This window comes from Portunus trituberculatus, chromosome 44 (genome assembly GCF_017591435.1).
Source record: "Portunus trituberculatus isolate SZX2019 chromosome 44, ASM1759143v1, whole genome shotgun sequence".
Classification (NCBI taxonomy): domain Eukaryota; kingdom Metazoa; phylum Arthropoda; class Malacostraca; order Decapoda; family Portunidae; genus Portunus; species Portunus trituberculatus.
This window is the reverse complement of record NC_059298.1, coordinates 1,989,019-2,006,741: the sequence shown is the minus strand read 5'-3', so window position 1 is coordinate 2,006,741 and position 17,723 is coordinate 1,989,019. Positions and strand designations below refer to the sequence as shown.

General features: G+C 43.3%; 1 protein-coding gene across 5 annotated transcripts in view; it reads left to right on the top strand.

Annotated features, from left to right (window-relative positions):
* The window catches only part of LOC123518978, a 129,803-nt gene extending 112,637 nt beyond the window's left edge, over positions 1 to 17,166 (top strand). For 4 of the 5 annotated variants that reach the window (XM_045280077.1, XM_045280075.1, XM_045280076.1 and 1 more), the window contains 8 exons: positions 299 to 406; positions 1,208 to 1,282; positions 2,049 to 2,263; positions 4,181 to 4,353; positions 5,329 to 5,545; positions 6,170 to 6,232; positions 11,853 to 11,942; positions 16,964 to 17,166. In XM_045280077.1, the coding sequence (XP_045136012.1) occupies positions 299 to 406; positions 1,208 to 1,282; positions 2,049 to 2,263; positions 4,181 to 4,353; positions 5,329 to 5,545; positions 6,170 to 6,232; positions 11,853 to 11,942; positions 16,964 to 17,089 (1,067 nt within the window). In that variant the 3' untranslated portion in view covers positions 17,090 to 17,166. Of the gene's footprint in view, positions 1 to 298; positions 407 to 1,207; positions 1,283 to 2,048; positions 2,264 to 4,180; positions 4,354 to 5,328; positions 5,546 to 6,169; positions 6,233 to 11,852; positions 11,943 to 16,503; positions 16,638 to 16,963 lie in introns of those variants that run through there. The other variant, XM_045280079.1, reaches the window with a different exon arrangement.
* The last annotated feature ends 557 nt before the right edge of the window (positions 17,167 to 17,723 follow it).

The window sequence follows — 17,723 nt, the reverse complement described above, 5'->3', positions numbered from 1 at the left end:
TGTGTGTGTGTGTTTGGGGGGAGGGTAGTAGGAAAAAGCAGCAGGATAGTCCAAGGCCCACACATGCTACAAACCTCCAGCTGTGATGACCTCCTCTCGTGGTCACTATGATACAGCTACTGAAGCTTACCTGTTTGTCACTAATTAACTGCAGCACATCTGTAAGCACTGCCACCCCTTCAAGGTGTTCTGTGAAATCCTCCCTGGAAATAACTCACTTTAGCAAACTCATGTATACTTCAGATATCTTCATGCAAGCTTTTCGTGTCACTGTATTTTGCTTATTTTTGAGCTGCAGAAGGCAAGCCAAGAGTGACCTACAGTTTTTCAGTGGTCAGCTTCCCGTCCTTCATCACGGTGGTGTGGTGGTTCACTACTGTGCTCTACGCATTGACGGTGCCCTTTGGTGAGTAGCGGAGAATCTTGGTTTATTTTTATTTTCTCTTTTCTTCTGCTCTATCACAGGGTTTCAGAGAGAGAGAGAGAGAGAGAGTGAATCAGTACCTGCTCAGACTTCAGGCTTAATAGTCAAAGTTATGCTGTTTTGGTGACAGGGAAAAAAGTTCAAATCATCAGCGTAGGTATTCCGCCATTAGATTAGGCATCATCCTTTCCATTTATCTGTTTCACTTTATCAGGACGAAATTATTTTTCCGTAGTTATTGTCAAGTTTATAGGCTGGCGGCGGCGGCAGGGGTGGTGGTGGTGATGGTGGAGAAGGGAGTTAAGGTCATGTCAGAGAGTGAACGAGACTCACTCAGTACTAATGGGATAATAATGAGGATCTGTTTGACTACCGGATGTTATAGCCAGCGTTACCGAAGTGCTGTGTCCATATTGACGTTGGTAAAATTGAAGCGCCACTCAGCCCTGTCCTCTGCTTTGCCTGCTTCGGATGTCAATGTTACTTGTCAAACTCTCCAGATATTTAAGCCCCTTGATCTCCCTTTCAATGTGCCTATCAGACTCTAGTGGCGAAAAAGGCGAATGAAAGAAAGAGATACAATATAACTTATGCAATGTGACGTGAAGCGAATCAACTAACGCCGCAGATTAACCTGAGTGGATATGATATAAGGTTTTGCAGCAGTTCTCCACTTAGTTCATGATTTAGGTTTTGCAGCAATTCTCCACTCAGTTCTTTCTTTTTGATATGTCAAACACCGCCGCCACTACATCTTATCTTTTTTGTCTCTCCGTCCCTCAGATGATCCGTTCTTGGGCAAAGAACACTACTCCTTCCTCGCCATCTTGAATTACATAGTAGGATTCATCTATGTCAGTGAGTAACCGAGCCACCACGAAGGTGGTGTGGCGTTCACTACTTAGAGTCGAAGGCTGCCGTTTAACCCCTTCAGTACGGGAACGCATTTTACCATGAGTTTTGGACATGATTAGACATTTTATTGACATTAGGAATAGTCTATGGAGGTCAGAAGATTAATAGTCAGAGTTTTCTCTATTTCAATGCCCACATGAATTTTTGAAGCTGTATAAAATCACCAAATAGTAAGCAGAATGAATATAAAAACATGTCACGGTACTGAAGGGGTTAAAGGGAAGTTTTGTAGTGTGATAGAGAGGAGTGTCTGTAAGTGTTTTTAGGATAAATCAATAAGATTATAGTTTCAAGATTATTTTTATTGTTATTATTATTATTATTATCTTTGTAATTGTTCTTCATTTTCTTTTATTGGTATATTTGTAGTTTATTATTGCATTATTATTCTATTCCTGCTACTCCCACTGCTACCACCACTTCAATTGCCACTTTTAGATATGTAGATATATAGATCTTTACTATGTTCATCATAATTTTGTTGTAGAATACAGACAAATTTGATTTCATTTTTTTGGCTGGAGCATAACAATACAAGTTCCTAAAAATTAATGCTATCACACTACTACTACTACTACTACTACTACTACTACTACTACTACTACTACTACTACTACGAATAATAATAATAATAATAATAATGATAATGATAATAATACTGCTACTACCACCACCACTCACATCACTCACCCACATCCTCCCCCGTCAGTTAACTACGTCCCGGTGTGGATAATACTATGGAGGGCTGCCCGCCTCACCAGCCTGTTCAACGCCGTGGCCGAGCTAGATGCCGCCCTGCCCTCGCGAAGCCTGAAGACCTGCCTGACCATAGCGGTGTCCATAACGTCTTACGCAACGGCTATCACAATGAGTTGCCTCTTCGAAAAGTTTGTGGACGGTCAGAAGAATATTATACCTCGCGTGGTAGGTAGTGGTGCTAGTAGTACGAGTAGTAGTAGTAGTAGTAGCAGTAGTAGTAGTAGTAGTAATAGTAGTAGTAGTAGTAGTAGTAGTAGTAGTAGTGTTTTTCTTTGAGCAATAAGTGAGTGAATTATTGTTGGTAAGGTTTCTAAGCCATTCTTGAAAAAAATAGTCTCTAAGATAATAGTGATAGTAGAAAAGTAGTAGTAATAGTAAAAGCAATAAATGTTGTAGCCGCAAAAGTTGCAGCAGTATCTAATAATAGAAAAAGAAGCAACAACAGCAGTAACAGTTATTGTGATCGCAGTAGTGGTCCTAAAAAAAGGCTCTCGTTACCAGCATTAGCAGCGGTAATGTTAGTGGCAGCAGCAGTACTTAAAGTAGCAGCAACAACAAGGTTATAGAAATTAACCCCCTCTGTACCATGACGTATTTCCATATTCATCCTTCTTACTATTTGATGATTTTATACAGCTTCAGAAACTCATGTGGGGATTAAAATAGTGAAGACTCTGGTTATTAATCTTCTCACCTCCATAGACCCTTCCTAATGTACGTAAATAAAAGCGTCGAATCATACCCAAAACTCATGATGAAAATGCGTCCCACTACTGAAGGGGTTAAAAGGAACGAGAGAGAGAGAGAGGAGAGGAGAGGAGGGCCAGGGCATAAGATAAATGAGAGGGATGGAACCAATCATAACTTAAATGCGGGGTATGCGTATATAAGCAGTGATCGAGATAACTCTGATAGCGTCGGTAATAAGTCCTATGAAGTCCAGCAAGACCAGATAGCGGCGGTTATCTTGCTGCTCCCAGAGGCACGCTCCATCACCGCCTCATTTAATAGTTAACCTTGCTCATCTATTGACTGTTACCAAAGGAACGCACGAGAGTAGGAAATGAGCACTGGGAGTTATTGTAATTCTCTCTCTCTCTCTCTCTCTCTCTCTCTCTCTCTCTCTCTCTCTCTCTCTCTCTCTCTCTCTCTCTCTCTCTCTCTCTCTCTCTCTCTCTCTCTCTCTCTCTCTCTCTCTCTCTCTCTCTCTCTCTCTCTCTCTCTCTCTCTCTCTCTCTCTCTCTCTCTCTCTCTCTCTCTCTCTCTCTCTCTCTCTCTCTCTCTCTCTCTCTCTCTCTCTCTCTCTCTCTCTCTCTCTCTCTCTCTCTCTCTCTCTCTCTCTCTCTCTCTCTCTCTCTCTCTCTCTCTCTCTCTCAGCATAGTAGTCGGCTTACCTTTTAACCTCCAGCACAATCCTTACCCAGTATTATCTGAAGTGCCATTATCTCATTTTTCATCCTCTTTTCTTTCCCTTTCCGATCTCCCCTGATCTCGCCTGTTGCGTCATCTACTCTGGCTTCTCTTGTTTCCCTTGCCTTCTTCATTTCTCGTATTCTTAATCCTCTTTACTATCTCGGTTACCTTGAGTTCTTCTATTCTTCTGTTTCTATGCTAAAAATAAGTAACCTCTCTTCTTTCCTTTTTTTTATTTTGATTTCTATTTTGTCTCTGTTCTTGACTCGCTATTTACACGTTTGTTTGTGTTTGTTAAAATCTTGATTTCCGAGAAGTCATTAAGGAGTAAAAATAGGAAACACTTTTTTTTTTTTTTTTTTGGGGGTTATTTTTTACTTATGTCTTTGTGTTCATGAATTTGTTTTTTTTTTCTCCTTTTTTTCTGTGATTTCGTAAGATCTTTGTCGTTGTGACGCTAACAGTTAATTAGTCCCTCAGTTCTGTTTTTTTCCTCTCTTCATCTCTTCGTTCTTTCATCTACCACTACACACACACACACACACACACACCATGCAATCATTCCTCCATAACTTTTATTTCCTTCCTCTCCACCTTCCTCCCCTTTTCCCTCTTTCCTTTCATGAACACACCTACCAAACAATAATTCCTCCCTTACTTTATTCCCAGACCGTCTTCGTCCACGTGTCTTATGCTGGGCCCACCTACGTGATGCTGATGTGGACACTCGCCGTTCACTTGGCCCAGAAGTTCGAAGTGCTGAACACTCAGGTAGAAGAGGCAGTGAAATGGAAGAACGCTGCTAAACTCTCGCACCTCAGGCACCTCCACTACAAGCTGAGGTGAGCGAAGGCTGAGGAGTGATGACAAGTGGAGGTTAATCTTAGGGAATGATGATGTGCAGGAGACTTGTGATGGATTAGATGAAGGTTTGTGAGGAACGAGTAATAATGAGTGGAGAGAGTAAGCTGGTTTCAAATTGAGTCTGGTGTCGCTGGGATTTCATTGAAGTAAAATATGTGAAGTTTTCCTTTAGCTTGGATATCAAACACCTAACAAACAGTTCAGAGCGTGGCGTAAAGGTTGTTGTAGTTGTGTTCAAGTGAATGAAGGAAGAGGTCATGATGTTAGATTTAGAATAGTAACAGTTAGCAAATAATATCTGAGAAAATTCATAGAGATAGATAACAAAATAATATTTCTAGATAATCTGCAACAAATTAGACATAATTAATAGATAGCTTCCGTAACAAGACATTCTTTCCAAATTACAACACAAAAACAGTAACTCGTCGTCGTGCTCTCCAGTGCAGCATTCGTCTTTACGGCCTCACATCAACAAAGAGCCTCGTGAAGCCAAGGACACCTGGTACTACTTCTCCTTCCCTCCTTGAAATACTTACTTACCTCATTAGTCGCCCATTCCGTCATTCTGCTCCTCTTTCTCCTGTCCCATGCTGCTCTTCGTCTTGTTCTTGATGTTGTTCGTTCCTCCTCCAATGTCTGTTTCTCACTGCAACATTTTCTCTTAACCTTGCAGTCCATTTGCCTGAACTCATAGTAGAATTCATGTATAATCACACAGACAGCCTTGTAAGGTTGATACTGTCTGGTTTTTTTTTTTATTGTGATTATTTTGTATTCCTCCTCCTCCTCCTCCTCCTCCTCCTCCTCCTCCTCCTCCTCCTCCTCCTCCTCCTCCTCCTCCTCCTCCTCCTCCTCCTCCTTCTCCTTCTCCTTTTCCTCCTTCTCCTTCTTTTTTCTCTCTCCTCCTCCTCCTCCTCCTCCTCCTCCTCCTTTTCCTCCCCAACATGCAGGAGTGTTGTGAAGGAGGTGGACGCGGTATTCTATCCAGTGACCGGCCCAAGCTACATTCGCATGATAGTGATGATGTGCATGCAGCTCACGCTCGTCGACACCTACTCCAACATGGATTACTCTCCGCAGTACTTCTGGATTTTTGTCGTCATGAACTGTGGCTATATGATCAACATTATGATGGTTCACGCCTTGCCAGACCTGTGTGCGGGAAAGGTAGGAAGTGAGTGAGTGAGTGAGTGAGTGAGTGAGTAGTGGATGGTTTCACTGACTGATTGGTGGATGGACTAATTGATTAAATGATTGATAGACTGATTGTTTGTATTCATAGGAAGGAATTGATGCCGTAAAAGAGGTTTGTACGACACTGTATGTTATGTGGTCAAGAGAGACAGAGACAGAGACAGAGAGAGAGAGAGAGAGAGAGAGAAAGGGTACTTGGTTTTCCCTTATAGAGATGAAATATTAAACATTCTTCCATATTTATTCTTAAGCTATTATTGTTCGTTCATTCAGGTTATGTTACACGAGTTTATCAATTACAGAACAAGACAATGCACTCAAATATTTTAAGTGTTTGACTTGTTTTATTGTATCAAACAGTATCTTTCTTTGTTCTCTTCTCATCTTCCTTCTCCTCTTCCTCTTCCTCCTCCTCCTCCTCCTCCTCCTCCTCCTCCTCCTCCTCCTCCTCCTTTTGGTATTTTTCGTCTTCCCGTCGTGTTTTACTTACTCTTACATTTATACTTCTTTTCTTCTCGTCTTCTTATCTTTCTCTCCTCCTTCCTTCTGTTTTTTTTTCTTTCTACTTATCCTCCTCCTCCTCCTCCTCCTCACCAGGCTGCGTCCACGGTCCACCTACTCGAAGCTCACGACCCAGAAGACGACGCATTTTCCAAGCAGGTGAGTGGGATAATTAGACCACGGTGAGGACAGCACAGGTGACACGCACGCTTCGCCTTGACCTTCCTCACTCTGACCTACCCCCATGCCCTCCAATACCAGATCATCCTGCTTTTCCAACTCCCCAATCAACACACACTCTCTTCAATTCTCATCTCACACTTATTTACATTTTTTTTATATATAATCAAGAATGCCACTAACTTAAGAATGCCACTAACTTATGTCATTCAAATATATATATACGTAAAGAAACAATAAGTTATTCAAGATTGGAGAAGTCTGGTCCCTTTTGTAAGCATTTGTCTCAGTAACCAGCGGGAGTAAACAGGTAAGAGGGAGGAAGTTCATGAGCTTAGCGGTATAAGGATTGCGAATATTGATCAACTCTTGCATTAGAAAGGTGGACAGAAAAGAGGTGATAGATGATAGAAAGTCTTTTGTAGCGGGCATTAGTTTAGTTTCTTGTGCTAGGATTGTTTGTTGTGATTTTGAAAAGGTTCTCTCTCTCTCTCTCTCTCTCTCTCTCTCTCTCTCTCTCTCTCTCTCTCTCTCTCTCTCTCTCTCTCTCTCTCTCTCTCTCTCTCTCTCTCTCTCTCTCTCTCTCTCTCTCTCTCTCTCTCTCTCTCTCTCTCTCTCTCTCTCTCTCTCTCTCTCTCTCTCTCTCTCTCTCTCTCTCTCTCTCTCTCTCTCTCTCCCTCTACCACTCTCTCTCTCTCTCTCTCTCGCCGACTTTTATGACAGCTCCGGTTGGCAATGTGGAAATACCAGTTTTGAGAGAGGCCATTGGCAAGCTGCGTTACGGCGGTGCTCATACGCGTGTTATTGTTTTTAAATACCGTTATGCGAGAAGTTGCGTGGAGTTTATGCAATGTTTTTTTGCGTTGTTATACTATGTGTGCTGTTTTGTATGTAGTTATTTTAGCTGTAGTTACTGTGTTGATTTTTTTGGCTTGAGTTTTATTTTTTTTTCTACGGTGTTATTGATATATGAGACAGAAACAGAGGGAAACACGCACACACACACACACACACACACACACACACACACACACACACACACACACCCTCGTGACGCTTCCGTAGTTGAGAGTGAGCATGGAGTGATCTGGGTAACTTACACTCCTTCTTAGCAAACTCATCAACTCAACGCTCCACGACCAGCAAAAGTTGAAGGAGTTTGATGTGTACTGGTGAGTTTAAGTTTGCACCTCCTCCTCCTCCTCCTCCTCCTCCTCCTCCTCCTCCTCCCTTTCGTTACCAATTCTCTGCTTCTTTTGTTAATTAAAGTCTTCTGTCCTCCCTTTCTTTTACTCAGCTGGTTCCTCTTATGTCTTATTCTGGTCATTTTTCTGTTCACTTATACTCTCTCTTCTTTCTGCTGTATATGCATTTTGTTTCCTTCCCACTTCTTTGTCTTTTGTCCTTCTTTGCACTAGGTTCAGTCTTCCATTTCTCAATCCATTTCAACTTTTTCTAACTTTATTTTCCTCTCTTCACCCTCCTCCTCTCGTCTTCCTCCTCTCCCTCCTCTAACTTTATTTTCCTCTCTTCACCCTCCTCCTTTCGTCTTCCTCCCCTTCCTCCTCTAACTTTATTTTCCTCTCTTCACCCTCCTCCTCTCGTCTTCCTCTTCTCCCTCCTTCTGTCATTTGGTTTATTCGCTCTCCCTTTTCACTTTTCATAACTCACTCGTCTCATCTCTTCTTCTCTTTTTCTTCTTCCTCCTCCTCCTCCTCCTCCTCCTCCTCCTCCTCCTCCTCCTCCTCCTCCTCCTCCTCGTTGCATCCCGAGATATCTTGGAGTCTTCTCTTTTACAATCACTTAAAAACATTTTGTCGGATTATTAACAGCCGTCAGGGAGACATGACGCGAAAATTGGCGGGATGAAAGGAAAAAGCAGCAGATAAGAGAGAGAGAGAGAGAGAGAGAGAGAGAGAGAGAGAGAGAGAGAGAGAGAGAGAGACTAACATGATCCAATACAAGAGTGAAATTCTACTTTTGCATACGATCCACATGTTTTATTTATGTATTACCTGAATTTCGAATATTACTATAATTACATTACAGCGCCAATCAAAAGGGTCTCAGTGCCTCTATGGAAATTTAAGAGATTATAACACCACTTCATCTTAACCCCTTCGGTACTATGACGCGTTTCCACATTCATTCTACTTACTATTTGCTGATTCTATACAGCTTCAAAAACTCATGTGAGAGATTAGAATAGTGAAAACTGTGGCCATTAATCTTCTGACCTCCATAGACCCTTCCTAATGTAAATAAAAAGGTCTAACCGTACATAAATCTCAAGGTAAAAATGTGTCCTAGTACTGAAGAGATTATAATGTGAAAAATACTATGTAGCTGCTTCATCTCCCGAAATTATATGATATGTATTAGAAAAAGTCTGGAGCTTTGATGGAGTTTTATCACAGAGGTTTGCTGGATAACATCATTATGAACTATGTACAATATAAATCGAGGTAATGATAACAAATTTGACGTGATTCCACGATAACGATACGAATCCACGATAACGATCCGAGTTAAATCAAAGTAGACAGACAGAAAAACCACAACAGACACAGAGACAGACAGACAGACAGACAGAAACAAACCCAAACAATCAGACATGTAGACAGTAACATGCCAAAAAAAGAGAAGGAAAACGGATGAAGACGCAAACAGAACGGACAGATAGACCAAAACAGACAAACACACCAAAGCAGACGGCCAGCTAGATAATCATACGGACAGCCACAGAGAGAGATTATTTGAGCCTAGTCTCACACCTTCACCCCTTCACCCCTTGCCCTACCTCCTTCCCACTCTCCCTTTCAGTGCTATCCTAATCCCAATCCCTTGTAATCCTTGAGGTGGGCGCGCTGGGCAGGTGTGTGGCATCCTCCCCTCCTAGACGTCTTCAGTGCCTCGTTAAGGTCCCCGCGCACGCTTTCACCACTGTCGAGAGTCGCTTGTTAATGGCCCGAAATGGCTTGTTACGACGTCAAATTAGATGTTAAATGGAATAATTGAATTTGTGTTAATTTGCGTACGGCTCACGAGGGGAAGAGGAGGAACATGAGGGGGAGATGATAGGGTGTGCGACGAGGGAAGGAGAAGGGATTATAAGGTGTAGTAAGAGGAGGAAGAGGATCGTGATGGCAATGGTAATGCTGAAAATGAAATGAGCATACGTGGATGAGTCGTGAATTAGCACACATGAAAGTGGCGGCAGAATACATATGTGAAGACAGGTACTTAAGGAGATGGACATGAAAAGCAGCAGTAATAGAGAAGGATTTGATGGGAAGAAGGGATCGAGCGAAATGACGACGAGACAAAGTCCTGACAAAGATGAAAAAATTAAAGAAAAGTTGACGGTAAAGAAACAGTGATAATAGTAGTGAAAGTACCAAAGATACCACGGAGACGGAGAGATTTAGATACAAAAGACATATGCATTATGGGAAAAGAGGACTAATAATGAAAGAATAGGAGAGAAAAGAAGACAGTTGGGAATGAGTACAGACGCAAAGAGATGAAGAGTGAAGTGAAATGGGTACGATGAATTACCTTTTTTGTAGGGTTAAGGAAGGAAGGAGGGAGGGAGGTGAAAGATGAATGGTCGTAGAGGGAGACTGAGGGCAAAGAGGTGATGATGGTGTTGAAAAAGTTGCAGGATTTATATGGGGAGTCGAAATATGGATAAGGAAGGAAGGAAGAAAGGCGCAGAACAAATGGAGATATGTGAAAATGACGATGGATGACTTGAAGTATAAAGAGAAAGGGAAAGAAGAGGAGTAAATGTAATAATGTTACAGTAGCCTTTTAAGAGGAACTATTTGAGAACCAATTGATGAAAGGCTTTAAATAGTGAATAAGGATATATGGAGGTTACGTTAAGAAGTACTAAAGTATTGTTAAAGATCTGAAGAATCATGAAGACAAGATGGATATTTCTGAGTTGATCATGAGCAAGGATGAACTTTAAATAAATGGAATGGCTTGGGGATGAGTGGAAGTTTAAATCTGAAATCTTGAGGTGTTATTAAAAGCTTCAAGTCTCGTACAGGAAAGGAAGAAGTAAACCTTGACTAGATTACGACAAAGGAACGTCTACTATAAAAGGAATCAATAAACATAAATAGAATAAGAATTGTAGACGTGGTGGCAGACGCTGGAGACTTGAAGAGAAAGAAGAATATTTCCGACTAAATCAAGACTTAGAAGGTTTTTATAAAAGATATTAATAACTATGTATAGAATTTTAGTATGATAAGTTTAGACGTGCTGGGAGAGGCTTGAAGACTTGAGGAAGAGGGGAAGGCGACGAGAAAAGTTAGATTTAAGGCGAAGAACGATGCGAGCCAGACACGGGAAAGAGCGCGGAGGGAAAATTATGACTTGGAAGGAAAAGAGGCCGTTTGCTTACGCTGCTGTTTTAAAAGTTGGTAGAGGACGTGCGTAAATCACGGACGCCGCCATAAATAATGCTTAGGATATAATGTATGTGGGCAAGAGTGTCCGCGTTACTGCCCCCGCCCCTTAGTGCTGCCGCCGCCTGTCAGCCGTGGCCTCTTCCTTTCTTCTCTAACGCTCGTTTTTCTTTTTCTCTGCGTTTTTCTTTTTATATATTTATCCTGTGCAGTTGTCTTATTTTTTCTTTCTATTTTTTTTTCATAGGGGAATGGGATCTTATTAAATCTTTCCTTTACTCATAATCTCAACTGGAAACTTCACTTTACATTTCTAGTTAAATTTAGTTGGGTGTTTTGAGTTCTCTCCGCCAGTTTTTCTCATCCAGTTCTCTACAGTTGCTAACTCTGTATAGGAGACACACTTTCATGAATGTTGGTTGGGGGATTCCCGTCACGCCGCTCTTTTAGACATGGTTAAATCAAAAGCTTTTTCTCTTATCAACTACTCAACTCTAACTGACTATCCTCAGCCTGTTTTTCATGGCTGAAGTGTTGCATCTTTTACCATCTTCTACCACTATTTTCGTGACAACTGCTCTTCTTATCTTGCGCATTGAATGTCTTCCCTCCTGCCGCGTCCTCGTTGCACAAAACTTTCTATTTTCTCTTAACCTTATTCTGTTAAATTCTAGTTTAAGAGTTGACCAGTGCTCTCAAACTTTCATCACTTTCTCTAGTAATGTTTGGAATTCCTGGCTTGCTTCTGTATCTCTAGCTTACTATGGCTTCAACTCTATCTGGAGGAAGATTTGAATCCACTCATCCTTGTATTTTCGATGTTTCTCTTGGCATTTCCTTTGAGATCGGCACCTCAGTGGGCAATTTTTGTATATATATTTTTTACTAACGTTTTGTTGCGGTTGGCTGGTGTCTCTTCTGTATAAAAGAAAAATGTGTGTGTGTGTGTGTGTGTGTGTGTGTGTGTGTGTGTGTGTGTGTGTGTGTGTGTGTGTGTGTGTGCCTCTCTTGTTTGATTTTATAGGTGTTTGGTTTGATGTTATCAGAGATTTTGGAGCTTTAGTTTTCTGAGTCTCACAAGCAAACAATAAGTGAACATTTTTAAATCGCATAAATAAAGTTTGTGAATCTCAAAATTCGCTCTTCGCTTCTCTTTGTCACGGATCTCTTCTCGGCAGGTGAGCAGGTGGAGGGCGGAACTGGCCTCGACGCGTGTCTACATCACAGCGTCAGGTCTCGTGGAACTCAACATGCCAGGGCTGTGGACGGTGAGATTTTCACACATACACATTTTTTTCATACGAGAGGTCCACTGAGGTACATCCCTACAGAAATAGAACCAAAAAAAATATCCAAAGTTAGAGGAGGTACTGAAAACTTTAAAATATTTGTCATAGAAACGGAGAAATACTGAAGCACGTAAAGAGTTCTTGGGTTTACTGGTGAAAAGCATGAATGTTTGTGAGATGGACAAAATAGAGATGAAATGAAAGTAAAGTCTTAATTGTACACCAAGGCCAGAGTACAGGCATTCAGTTAGCAAGATTACAAGAGCAGTTACATTGACTTGATGAGAAAAGCTGATAGAGACGGCAAAGAACACTTAATTTCATAGAGGCTGTTTCACTTTGCTTTGCAGTAAAGGACAGACTGATGAATGTCTATTATAGAAGAGAGGAGGAGTTGCATGTCATTGAAGAGGAAACACTTGTCTAGCGTGGAAACCATGTCGAGTTGATAGATGTAGGAATTATGTCTTGGAGGAAACAGTCAGAAATGTCTTTTATCGTATTTGTGATGGCAGTTTATCTTATTTGTGATGGCAGAGTATGTTTCATCACTAGTCCTTCAGTGCTAATTTCATTTTGAAGTAGGCAGATGAGACGGTTTCAAATTAAAGTAAGGAGTTTTCTCAGTAACTTACAGGTAATGGAATTAAATAGAGATTGTTATACATTTATTGAGGGTTAAGAAACCTCTATATATATAATCAGTATTTTATTAATAATAGTACTGTCACTGTAAACAAACAATACAAACTTGAGATACCAGCACAGTAGAAATGGGAGGAGTGGGGGAAATGATGTGGTGATCGTCTGTGGTTCATGAACATAATGTGGGATACTGTGGGTTAGAGAGAGAGAGAGAGAGAGAGAGAGAGAGAGAGAGAGAGAGAGAGAGAGAGAGAGAGAGAGAGAGAGAGAGAGAGAGAGAGAGAGAGAGAGAGAGAGAGAGAGAGAGAGAGGAGGAGGGAGAGGAGGAGGAGGAGGGGAGAGAGAGAGAGGAGGAGGAGGAGGGGAGGAGGAAGGGGGGAGAGAGAGAGAGGAGGGAGGAGGAAGGGGAGGAGGAAGGGGAGAGAGAGAGAGGAGGGAGGAGGAAGGGGAGGAGGAAGGGGGAGAGAGAGAGGAGGGAGGAGGAAGGGGAGGAGGAAGGGGAGAGAGAGAGGAGGGAGGAGGAGGAGGAGGAGGAGGAAGGGAGGGAGAGGAGGGGAGAGAGAGAGAAGAGGAAGAGGAGGAGGAAGGGGGAGAGGGAGGAGGAGGAGGAAGGGGAGAGAGAGAGGAGGAGGAAGGAGAGAGGAGGAGAGAGAGAGGAGGAGGGAGGAAGGGAGGAGAGAGGAGGGAGGAGGAGGAGGAGAGGAGAGAGGAGGAAGGGGAGAGAGGAGGGAGGAGGAAGGAGAGAGGAGGAAGGAGGAGGAGAGGAGAAGGGAGAGGAGAGAGGAGGGAGGAGGAGAGAGGAGGGAGGAGAGGAGGAGGAGAGAGGAGGAGGAGGAGGAGGAGAGAGAGGAGGAGGAGGAGGAGGAGGAGGAAGAAAGGAGGAAGGGGAGAGAGGAGGAGGAGAGAGAGGAGGAAGGTGAGAGGAGGGAGGAGGAAGGGGAGAGAGGAGGGAGGAGGAAGGGGAGAGAGGAGGGAGGAGGAGGGGAGAGAGGAGGGAGGAGGAGGAGGAAGAGGAGGGAGGGGAGAGGAGGGAGGAGGGAAGAAAAGAGGAAGGGGAGAGAAGAGGAGGAGGAAGAGAGGAGGAAGAGAGGAAAGAGGAGGAGGAGGAGAGAAGAGGAGGAGGAGGGGAGAGAAGAGGGAGGAAGGAGGAGGGAGAGGAGAGAGAGGGAGGAGGGAGAAGGGAAGGAGAGGAGGAGGAGAGGAGGAGGGAGAAGGAGGGAGGAGAGGAGAGAGGAGGGAGGAGGGAGGAGGAGGGGAGAGAGAGAGAGGAGAGAGGAGGAAGGGGAGAGAGGAGAGAGGAGGGAGGAGGAAGGGGAGAGAGGAGGAAGGGGAGAGAGGAGGGAGGGGAGAGAAGGGAGGAGGAGGAGGGAAGAAAAGAGGAGGGAGGAGAGAGGAGGAGGGAGAGAGGAGGAGGGAGAGAGGAGAGAGGAGGGAGGGAGAGAGAAAAGGAAGGGAGAGGAGGAAGGGAGAGAGGAGGAAGGGGAGAGAGGAGGAAGGGAGAGAGGAGGGAGGGGAGAGAGGAGAGAGGAGGAAGGGGAGAGAGGAGGGAGGAGGAAAGGGAGAGAGGAGGGAGGAGGAAGGAGAGGGAGGAGGGAGAAGGAAGGAGAGGGAGGAGGAGGTAGGAGGGAGGAGGAAGGAGAGGGAGGAGGTAGGAGGGAGGAGGAAGGGGAGAGAGGAGGAGGAGGGAGGAAAGGGAGAGAGGAGGAAGGGGAAAGAGGAGGGAGGAGGAAGGGGAAAGAGGAGGAGGGGAAGGGAAAGAGGAGGGAGGAGGAAGGGGGAGAGAAGGGAGGGAGAAAGGGGAAGGAGGAGGAAGGGGAGAGAGGAGGAGGGAGAGAGGAGGAGGAGGAAGGGAGAGAAGAGGGAGAGAGAGGGAGGAGGAGAGAGAGAGAGAGAGGAGGGAGGAGAGAGGAGGGAGGGGAGAGAGGAGGGAGGGAGAGAGGAGGAGGAGGGAAAGGAGAGAGGAGGAAGGGAGAGAGGAGGAGGAAGAAGGGGAGAAAGGAGGGAGGAGGAGGGAGAGAGGAGGAGGAGGGAGGGGAGGAGGAGGAGGAGGGAGGGAGAGAGAGGAGGAGGAGGGAGGAGAGAGAGAGGAGGAGGGAAAGGGAGGGAGGAGAGAGAGGAGAGAGAGAGGAGAGGAGGGAGAGAGAGAGAGAGAGAGAGAGAGAGAGAGAGAGAGAGAGAGAGAGAGAGAGAGAGAGAGAGAGAGAGAGAGAGAGAGAGAGGTGGAGTACTAGTGAGTGGAGGGGGTGTGGAATGGTTGGAGACAGCGGGAGTGATAAAGGGGGTAAGGAACAGGGAGATGACTGAGGAGCGGGAGTGGGATAGAGAGGGAGAGGGATGGGGATGGATGGGAGGGAGAGAGAGCGGAATAGGGAGGGAAGGGGATGGGGATGGATGGGAGGGAGGCACACGTATACGCACACAATCAACAGTTGCCAGACAAGTCAAACTGTCTCAGCCAGTGAGTGAAATTATATCTCTCTGAGGCTTGAATAACTCTTGTGACATCTTCCGTGAATCTGATGTGGTGAGCAGTGTTGTCTGAATGGTGACTCTTTGCTGTCATATTTCTTTTTTTTAAATATGTTCGCATAAGAATTCAGACAACATTGCTCACCACATATCTCAAAAAAGAAATATGACAGCAAAGAGTTACACTATTTTCTTGGCAAGTCATGTAAGCATTGTAGTAGTAAATTTCCATACACTCACCATGAAGATATAGTGAGTGTCCTTTTTTATTTGTTACTTTTAGACACAAGTTCCCTATTCTTCCTCCTTCTCAAGCAAAATTAAATGACGGCTGCTTGTTTTACAGATGACTGAAAATGGTAAAAATTGTACATGTACAAGTAAGAAATTTGCACATTGGTAGGGATACATGTAAATGAATGCTTCCTGACAAAACTCTACACATAATGAGTGCTACTGAAATACTGTATGAATAATGCAGTTCTATGATTCTATAACTGCACTAGAGAAATATTAAAAAATTTGGTTAATAAGATTCATACACAACGTACATAAATACATACCTCGTTTGACTTGGGTAAAGCAAAAGTTGCTAATCCCGTTCGTATACAAATTTTGCCCCCAGTGACCTCAGCAAAACTACTAATAATAAAAATAGCTGGCAAAGTTAATTACATTTATCATGCTGTACTATAGTGAGTCATAGAAATAAGTAATCCAAGTGAGTAATGCAACATGCTTTTAGACCTGATAATGGTAATATGCAATGTGTCACACATAAGCAAATTGCATGCTGAGCAAGATTTCATATATAGTAAGAGATTTGCAGACGTTTGCTTTCATTTTACATAATTATCTGATCCATTTATTAAGCCATGAAACACATCACTACCTACATCTCAATTCCGGCGTCCAGCAGCAAGCATCTTTTCTTCTACAAAAAATATAATTGTATCTTATGGTGAAATTTCTCAAGTAAGAACCTTTAAAATCAATTCATGTTACTTAAATGCGAGATATACTTGTGTCTATGAAAAGCAGATGAAACTTATCAATATACTTTGAAGAGTGATGTACGATTTGCGATCATATTTCTCTTTTAATACGTTTAGCTATACTGGTTTTGATGACAAACTGATTGGTAACTCGGAAGGATGAACCACAATTCTCAATCATTCATACCTTCCTCTTGTAAACTCTTGTAACTCCATGCCTGCTTCTGTATTTCCATCTCCCTACGACTTGACATTTGTCCCTGAATTTTTTATAACTCACTTGACTTTTTAGGGAACTGGCAACACAGTGGGCTTTTTTTTCATTTTTTGTTGCCCTTGACCAGTTGCCACTCCTGCGTAAAAAATAAAGATACACCAACTGAAAACGACAATGCACTACACGACTAAGAGTAAACAAATCATCAACACAGACTGGGAGGACACATTGCCCGAGGTGGACTTAATCATGAGTAACCGCTCCTTCCTGGTAATTGATCATCTGCTGTTGAAGATTGGAGATGTAGTCCAGCTGGCTTTTTGATGAACAGTGCCAGTATGATGAAAGGGATCCCATTTCTCCTGCACTGCTAGCTATGAGTTGCTGTGCTCCCGTGATCCTGTGATGCTGCAATTCGTCCACTAAACTTGGTGTTTTTTTCTTGTGCAATCTGTGAACATAGATCAGAGGTGAATCATGGATACAGCATATAGCTTATTTTTTTTATGAGTGAAAGTAATAGTAATTCTCTCTCTCTCTCTCTCTCTCTCTCTCTCTCTCTCTCTCTCTCTCTCTCTCTCTCTCTCTCTCTCTCTCTCTCTCTCTCAACCCTTCACACACACCAACAGCAAAGTACATGTGCAAGATGACTAATGCTGCACTTTTCCCCACAGGACGCACAGTTCATGATCACAATTTATGTCGTCCTCGTCCAGTTCACCAGGGACAGTGCGCTCGTGAATGACCAACCTCCTTTGTGGCTATCCCAGCTTCTGAACAGTTCCAAATACCTACAATGAAGTCTACTACATATATGTCTTCTATACCTATGGAAACTAAAATCGTCTCTCTGTAACTAATATGAGAATTCTCTACATATTTTTTTTATGTCAGATCTTACCTATAACCAAACTAGATAAATGAAAAACGTAAGAGAAAACCTTGTTAATTTGTAAATGAAATTCATCACCACCACCATTATCTACTGCCACTACTTAATTGCATGACATTCCACCTTTCCATCATAACATCAAAGATTCTCCTCTCCCAGCATCACTCCATCACCCTTCCCACAAGAACTCAGCGAAGACATTCATCCTTCCCGCAAGAACTCAGCGAAGACATTGTGTACTCTGGAATAACTACCTGTACAGCAATGAGTGTGTATACCAACCCACACTACATCATGCAAAGTATTTATTCACACACACACACACACACACACACACACACACACACACACACACACACACACACACTCACTCACTCACTCACTCACTCACTCACTCACTCACTCACTCACTCACTCACTCACTCACTCACTCACTCACTCACCACTCACTCACTCACTCACCACTCACTCACTCACTCACTCACTCTCACTCTCTCTCTCACTCTCTCTCTCTCTCTCTCTCTCTCTCTCTCTCTCTCTCT